The 7,334-nt window shown below is 37.9% G+C and overlaps 2 protein-coding genes across 2 annotated transcripts; one reads left to right on the top strand and one right to left on the bottom strand.

Moving 5' to 3' along the window:
- The first annotated feature begins 545 nt into the window (after positions 1 to 545).
- Positions 546 to 2,307, top strand: rhbdd2 (rhomboid domain containing 2). Its single transcript, XM_047579212.1, has one exon. The coding sequence runs from the start codon at positions 891 to 893 to the stop codon at positions 1,821 to 1,823; it is 933 nt and encodes a 310-aa protein (XP_047435168.1). The 5' UTR covers positions 546 to 890; the 3' UTR covers positions 1,824 to 2,307.
- An 841-nt stretch (positions 2,308 to 3,148) lies between these two features.
- Positions 3,149 to 6,470, bottom strand: LOC125004544 (OCIA domain-containing protein 1). Its single transcript, XM_047579213.1, has 8 exons — positions 6,278 to 6,470; positions 5,825 to 5,909; positions 5,656 to 5,709; positions 5,074 to 5,121; positions 4,312 to 4,441; positions 4,048 to 4,220; positions 3,388 to 3,555; positions 3,149 to 3,288 (listed from the first exon to the last, which is right to left on the bottom strand). The coding sequence occupies exons 1-8, from the start codon at positions 6,329 to 6,331 to the stop codon at positions 3,251 to 3,253; spliced, it is 750 nt and encodes a 249-aa protein (XP_047435169.1). The 5' UTR covers positions 6,332 to 6,470; the 3' UTR covers positions 3,149 to 3,250.
- Positions 6,471 to 7,334: the final 864 nt, after the last annotated feature.

Genomic DNA, 7,334 nt, shown 5'->3' with positions numbered 1-7,334 from the left:
CAGATAGATCTTTATTGTCATTCAAAATACCCGCAACAGGTGCACGCATGAATGAAATTTCGTTGCAAAAGGCTCGAACAGTAGCACCTGAGGCACAAATATTTGGACATATTTTAAATAAAACTGTCTAAAACAATACAGCCATAAACACAACAGTGATAAAGTTATGACAATGATAAAGTGATTAAAAAATACAGTGTGCAAAAAATATATATATTATATATTGGTATGATTGTCTAACACTGCTATTTTACGCGTCTAGCTACTGCTTCTCTTTTTGTTCACATAAAACTGTATGTGCAAATATCAACGGCCAATCAAATCGGAAGTGTGCCTAATTTTCCTTCAAATTAAAACATAAAAATGTGTGTTTAGCCTACTTCCTAACCCAGGTTGTCCTTATTTCAATATCCATAACTAATATATATCTGGGATGTGTGAATGTTTCAATTTTCCACTTGACTAATTGCACATTTGTCTGAAGAATCAGGCACTATCCATTCAAAGATTTTATTGTGAAAGTTTTGGCGAGGAGTATTATTGTCATAGTCCTGTACCTGTATAGCCTTGTGTGCTCGATGTTGTGAGCAAAAGCAACCGAAGACGAGTTTTGTATTGTTTTTGTTTTGTTTTGTTTTGTTTATTTTGTTTTGTTTTGTTTTGTTTTTGTTTTTGTTTTTAATACAAAACAACCATTTAACCGCCTTTTGTAAACCGTTTAGAGTGGGAGCTGCGTCCCCGCCAGAGGTTTTCTGTGGCCTTCGGCTGAAATCAGTCTGGAAATGGCACTATTTCCTGTATAGTAATCGTGGGGACACATAAACAACAATCCGGTAATTCCTACTAAACGTTAGCTTGTTATCCGCGTATTTCTTAGGTTGTTTGACAAGATGTCAGTAATTAAGCACTTCAAGATGATCTTGAGTGCTTTCAAAGATTTTGCCCCTGTTCTCACAAGCGGGGTTCTCACAGTGGCGTTCGTATCGTGCATTTTCTTTGTTATCCAAATATATTTCAACTTAACCCGAGGCGTATTCAGCGTTGGAGCCAGTGTTTTTCAACATGGACACATCCACAGACTCTTCATGTATCCCCTTTACCACAAAACCTTTGATCAGCTTGTGTTGAACATCACAGCCCTAGTGTTTCTCAGTGGCAGTTTGGAGAAAGGTGTTGGCACAGTCCGTTTCCTGTTGTTCTTCCTTCTACTCTCCACCACCACAGGTTTGTTTTACAGTTTCCTGGATCTCCTGCAGAATGATTATATCCAAGGTCATACAGAGGGTTTGGTTCCTGTCACGCTGGCCTGTGTGGCTCTAACTACCATGCACACAAAAATGAACAAAAGTTTCTTGTGTGGATTCAGTTTCCCCTCCATGGCTCTTCCTTGGGTGTTCCTCATAATAACTAGTGCTCTCATCCCCCACAGTGTACTGCCCTTTAATATCATAGGCATTCTGACTGGGTGGATGTATGGTAGGGGGTGGTTTTCCATTCTGCACATGTCTGAGGCCAGAGCTGGAGCTGTGGAGAAAATGATGCCTTTCAGGTTGTTGAGGAGCATTACCACAGTTGTGTTTGTTCCTGCTTCCACAGAGGAGAAGAGGAAGATCCTCCTTCCAAAAATCAACCTCACCCCTGCATCTTACCCAGTCCAGATTTATGCCCCATTGTCCAGCATGAACACTGCTGATATCACAGCTAAGATGCATGAAGGTTGGCCACACTCAGCTATTTCCTTTTCCAGTTCCACACCACTTCCTAATATTCATGGACATGGACAAAACTTCACGTCACAGACAATATCCAATGTTCAACCATAACCATGGTCATGGTTTACCTCACAGCATTCTGGTATGAGCGGTATCTGTATACTACTCATTTTACCAGACGTGGATTCCAGCAGCATTATTGGATTGATCATTGCAATAAGGATTCAGAAGGAAAGGGCAAGACTTATTGAAGAAACAAGAGTTTGTGTGAATCATAGAGTGGAGTGGACTCATTGATTTGAAGAACGTGTACAAACTGATCACCAGACAAGACTGATGGTGATGAAACTGAGAATGAAGCAAAACTGACACTTTTCGAAAACAGAGACAGAAATATTCCAAATTGACCTTGGAGGACTGGAGACAGTGTGCAAACCTCCCTTACCGAATTTACATCTAAGTGACAATGTGTTTCTGCCTGGCTGTATAGTTTCATGAAGTTTCTTTGTTGTTAAAATAATATGGGTGTCTTGTAAATCTAATATTTAACATTTACTATGTTTTATTTCTACCAATAAACTTTTTCATATGATAATCCCTGATTGTTGCAGAAAGGTAGTGAAGCTCCTGTTTTATGTTTCAGTCCAGTAGAAAGTGGCGATTTGTTGTTTTTCCACTTAAGCTTTCCATTTTAGTTATGACATACTGTGGATATACACCATTTTGGTTAATTAGGTACATACTATATAACCTTTATGTGGCCGAGATTTGGTGCATGGCAGTTTCAAATGCATTTGTTTACACTAGTGTATCTACAGAACTGTTAAACCCCACATTTTAAATTCAGTACTACAAGTACTGCTCTAACAGGTAAATATAGCTTGGATGTACACTCCCTAGCCAAAAAAAAGGTCAAACACGATAATATTTTGTTGGACTGTCTTCCATCCAGTGTTGCATTCATTTATTTTGATTTATTTATTTTTTCTACCAAGATCTTGTATTAATGATGGGAGAGACTTGCCACTGCGCAAAGCCTTCACCAGCACATTCCAAACATTCTCAATGGGGTTAATGTCTGGATTCTGTGGTGGCAAATCCATTAGTGAAAATGATGTGCATCAGGGAAGAAAAAAAAATACATTTATGGAATAACCTGGTCATTTAGTATTCAGGTAGTCATTTGACCTCATTCTTTGGGCACAATGTTGTTGTCTAGACCTGACCAACTGCAGCAAACCCAGATCATAGCAGTAGCCCCACAGACTTTTACAGTAGGCACTAGGCACTACAACTTCATCAATAGGAGGCTCATACGGATTTGCTTAGTTAAATGTAGGTGTGTGATTCTTTTGTAGTTTCTTGTTTGGTACTTGTAGTTTTTCCTACAGATGATTAAAAAAAACTTAATTCAAATTAGTGTCAAAGTACAGACATTTAAGTACATTTTGGTTTTATTGACAAAGACAGAAAGTCATACAACTTTATGAAAAGTAGATCATGAGATGTCTGTATATGTGTGAATTTTAAATTAGGGCTCATTCTTCCCAAGTGTCTCCATAGATGTTCTTTTTCACTGTAAGAGGCAATCAAAGGGAAAATGGTTAAATCTTTCACAAATTAATGGAATTTAATTAACTATCAATCATCTGATAAACAGATCTCTGCAGTTTACCCTCATTCTTAGGTCTATCTGGCTCCTTCTGTGGTGGTGGTGATGGTTTGAGCAATGTCTCAGTCTTCTGAGTGAGTGTGACCTCGTAGTTTTCTCTGTTTTTCAGCCTCAGGTCTTCGTAGAGGATGGGCTTCCTCCTGGACTCATCCTCATCCACATAAGACTGGACTGAAGGTGGCAGCCAGAAAAAAAAAAAGAAAGTAAAAAAAGTCACTGCAATAGGACAGCTTTGGTGCTGATAATAAACTCATGCTTTCGTCTTCAATAAATACAAAACTTTTTTGGACTAATTTGCAACTCAAATATGAAAGTTGCAATATTTAATTTCCATATCTTTATATCTTTTTAAAACACATTAGTCCATTAACATCACCTGACAAGTTGTGGACTGGGACTGAGTGAGAGCTATGTCACTTGACGCAATTTACTTTTACCATAAACAATGTTTGTTGTGCTACAAGAGTTTAAACCCAAGGAATATGCTGGCCAACTGCCACATCTCCACTTGAAGGCTTAAACACAGTGACTTTATTGCCCACATGACCGTTTAACAAATACTGCTAAGGTAATGCTACAGTAATCAGTCAGTAATCCTGAGCTACAATCAAAAGCTCATCGTCATCGTTTGTGAATTGCGCCTACAGTTTCCTAGCGAATTACTTGGAGAGCTGAAGTCATCTGCTCTGCCCATTTGCACATGTGGCTCTGGATTGTAGCCAAATCCATAATCTCTGGTCTGGGAGGACATGGGGCTCAGAGGTTCTGCTGCCTGGAACATGGTGTCAAATGTCTGGGAATCTGAATCACTCAGCTCTGACTGAGGACCACTGGAACTGTGAAGGAGACCAAAAAATGGTAACAGTACAACTACTTACAGAAAAAGATCCATTTAAACAACCTTTACATAAGGCTAGTGCTACTTACTACTGTGGAGGCATTCTTGCTTTCTGTCTGAGGATCTCCCCCACGGGGGAGTTCTCCATTGCCTTGAACTTCTCCTGGCATGTCTTCATGTATGACACTTTTCCAACCAGGTAGCCAAAGAAGCCAGCAACTGTAGGGTCAAACAGATTCAAAGAAATGATTAACCATACACGTGGTAAGCCTATAGAGGGTATGTACGTCACGTCACTGCAAGCAAATTGTGCGTGCTTACGGCCACTGAGTGGCAAAATGTGACAGTTGAGTATGGACATTAGCCGCATTGGCTTGAATCAAAGCCTTTAACAGTATCTAAAATAGATTTTTTTAAAATGCAAAGTGCTGTTGTGCGATCCATACTAGTTGTATGGATTATCAGATCAATTTGATCTGATAATCCACATTATTTCCAGGCTCGCTGTATTTACTAATACATTTCGCTGTGTTTTTGCCACTCAAAACGGTGTGGCCCAAGGCGGTAGTGACATCAGCAGTACCCTCTATATTCACAGACAATCTAGTCATATAAAACATTTAGAATATTTATTTATATTAAAAAATTACATCATTATCAGATGTATCCCCTGCACAGCCAGTTTATTGGGTACACTTTTTGTTTAACAATAGTCCTGGGATAAATCCAGTTTAAGAATATTATTATATATTTGCTGCTGAGCAGTGTTCCTTATATTTAGTCTAGTCATTAATATGAATAACTGTAAATGCAAGTATGTTTTTCTCCGGTTTTAAACTTTGTGAACTCACAAGCCACTTTGGGAAGCGATCCAAACTTCGGAGAAACAGACAGGGTACCTAAAAGTGTGAACAGATCTATGTCAGTTTAAAGTTGTCATTTGTTTACACTCACTTGCCAATAAATTAGACACACTTAATGAAAATGAATGCATATAAATATAATAGTCCCGCACTAAATCTCAGCTTCATGACTGTTGGTCTCTTTGTCAGAAGGTAAGGTAATTCAACTGAATTATAATTTTGGAGAATGTAGTTTGTGGTGCTGTTAAACTGGATGTAATTAGCCATTAGTTTAACAATGAAACAAATGTTTCTGTTATTTAGCATAGCCCACTGTCGGGGTTGCAAAAATAATAGGAACATGTGTCAGTACAACCCAATACAATTCAATAGTGCTACAAAATTAAAAACATGTGGACTACACAGCTCTCTTAGTTACTTTAAATGAATGAATACTATAACCTTCATGAAGCTACTATATAGTGTAGGGCTGTTACATTAGAATTTATTTGTTTTCACTGGTATGAATTAGCAAGTGACTGTCTATTCTTGTCATGAAATGTTGATTCCTCTGGATTTTCCAAGTCTTACCTCTGGCAACCAAGGCTTGAGTGACAGCCATGCTAAGCACAGAAAATGGCAATGCTGTGAAAAAAACATTTATTATGTCAGGCTGGATTACAAAAGTGTAAATAAAAAATATATTTATTCTTTATAACTTTAGGTATTATAATTATTAACTGGTACGGGAACGACTTACACCTATACCACAAGCTTTCGCTGTTGCACTCTCTCAGCACCCTCCTCTCTTCTTCTGTGGGGGCATAGTCTATGCCCAGCTGCGGCTGCAGATAAACACACTGTTTAATTAATTTTAATTCTGTGGGTTAACATTGTTCTGGATATGTCGGCAATCCATTACAGACTAACGAGAATAAATCAACAGGCAGCAACAACGGTTCAAATGGTCCGCATACCATTGTGGATGGGACTCACTAAATACGGTTGGCTCACTAATTTAGATGAATTCCACACTTTTTCTGTGTGTTCCGTGCTGAGGCTACATTGCATACAGCTTCTTTTCAACTGCAGTTGTAACAACTGTGGTGCATGTAGGGGTGGATATCTGTGACTTTGCCAAAAATTAACGTAGGCTAACGTCAGCTAAGGCGATATCATCGGAGCTAAAGAGTGTGTTTATCCATTTATTTACCTGTGCTGCTCTGCGCTGCTGCTCCTCTGTAAGACTTGTCGTGGGGGATGACATGTTGACGACAATCTCAAAGTTATCTGAGCCTTCAGAGCATGTAAATTAACAAAGTATAAGCCACTCGGCAGACTGACATGTGTAATGTTTGGTACAATGTCATTGCTTCAACTGACATAACCCGGAAGTTAAAAAGGTTGCATTATATAATGTAACTATCGTGATTTTTGCTTGTAGATGAACATCTATAAATAATAAAATCAATTATTTTATTGCGGCTTTTCAATGACATTAGCGACATATTAGTGTACAAAATCCGGAAGAGGTTTTAAGGGGATTTTTTTTATTAGTATTTTATGTTACAATTTTCAGGCTCGCACTAAACAAACTAATACGTCATTCCGTGTTCTGTGTTCTTCATACAGTGTTGTTTTCATTTATTTACATGTTTTGCTTGGTCTAATATGCAACATTTTGACGGGTCTATCTGAACGATACTGACTTTGTAATCCCGGAATTTGTTAATAAAGATTAAAAAAAAAGAAAAGAAAAGAAAAAAACTAATACGTCATTCCACGCCCTCTAGTGGTTATAGCCGATGACATCACCTTACAGCCATCATTCACATTTTGACTAATGCAAAATAAAGACATTATACCAGCAAAATCTATCTAATTTATCTATCTATTGTATGTGATCTAAGCATATGCATTCACATGAAGTTTAAGATATGAATATTTAAGAGTAGATTAACTCATCATGGTATATAAACATTTTAAGTAACCTTTTGTGTAAGAGCATCACAGTAAATGCTTACGTATTAAAAAGGAATAAAAATGGAGGAGAATTTTCATTTGTTGCCTTTTTCATCATATACTCAGTTTTACTGCAACACTGGAGAGGCCTGACTAAAAATATTTTTTTTGTCTGATCTGTTGGTGTGAGTGATGGAAGATTAGGTGCAGTTGGATCCACCAGATAAGCTTTTAGGCCAATTGGAGGGCTACACTGACCTACAGATTGGTTCATAATGTGGTTTTTGTTTAAACAATATATATTAAAA

The sequence above is a fragment of the Mugil cephalus genome, chromosome 2 (genome assembly GCF_022458985.1).
Source record: "Mugil cephalus isolate CIBA_MC_2020 chromosome 2, CIBA_Mcephalus_1.1, whole genome shotgun sequence".
Taxonomy (NCBI): Eukaryota; Metazoa; Chordata; class Actinopteri; order Mugiliformes; family Mugilidae; genus Mugil; species Mugil cephalus.
The sequence above is the reverse complement of the archived record's forward strand: the minus strand, read 5'-3'. Positions and strand labels throughout refer to the sequence as shown.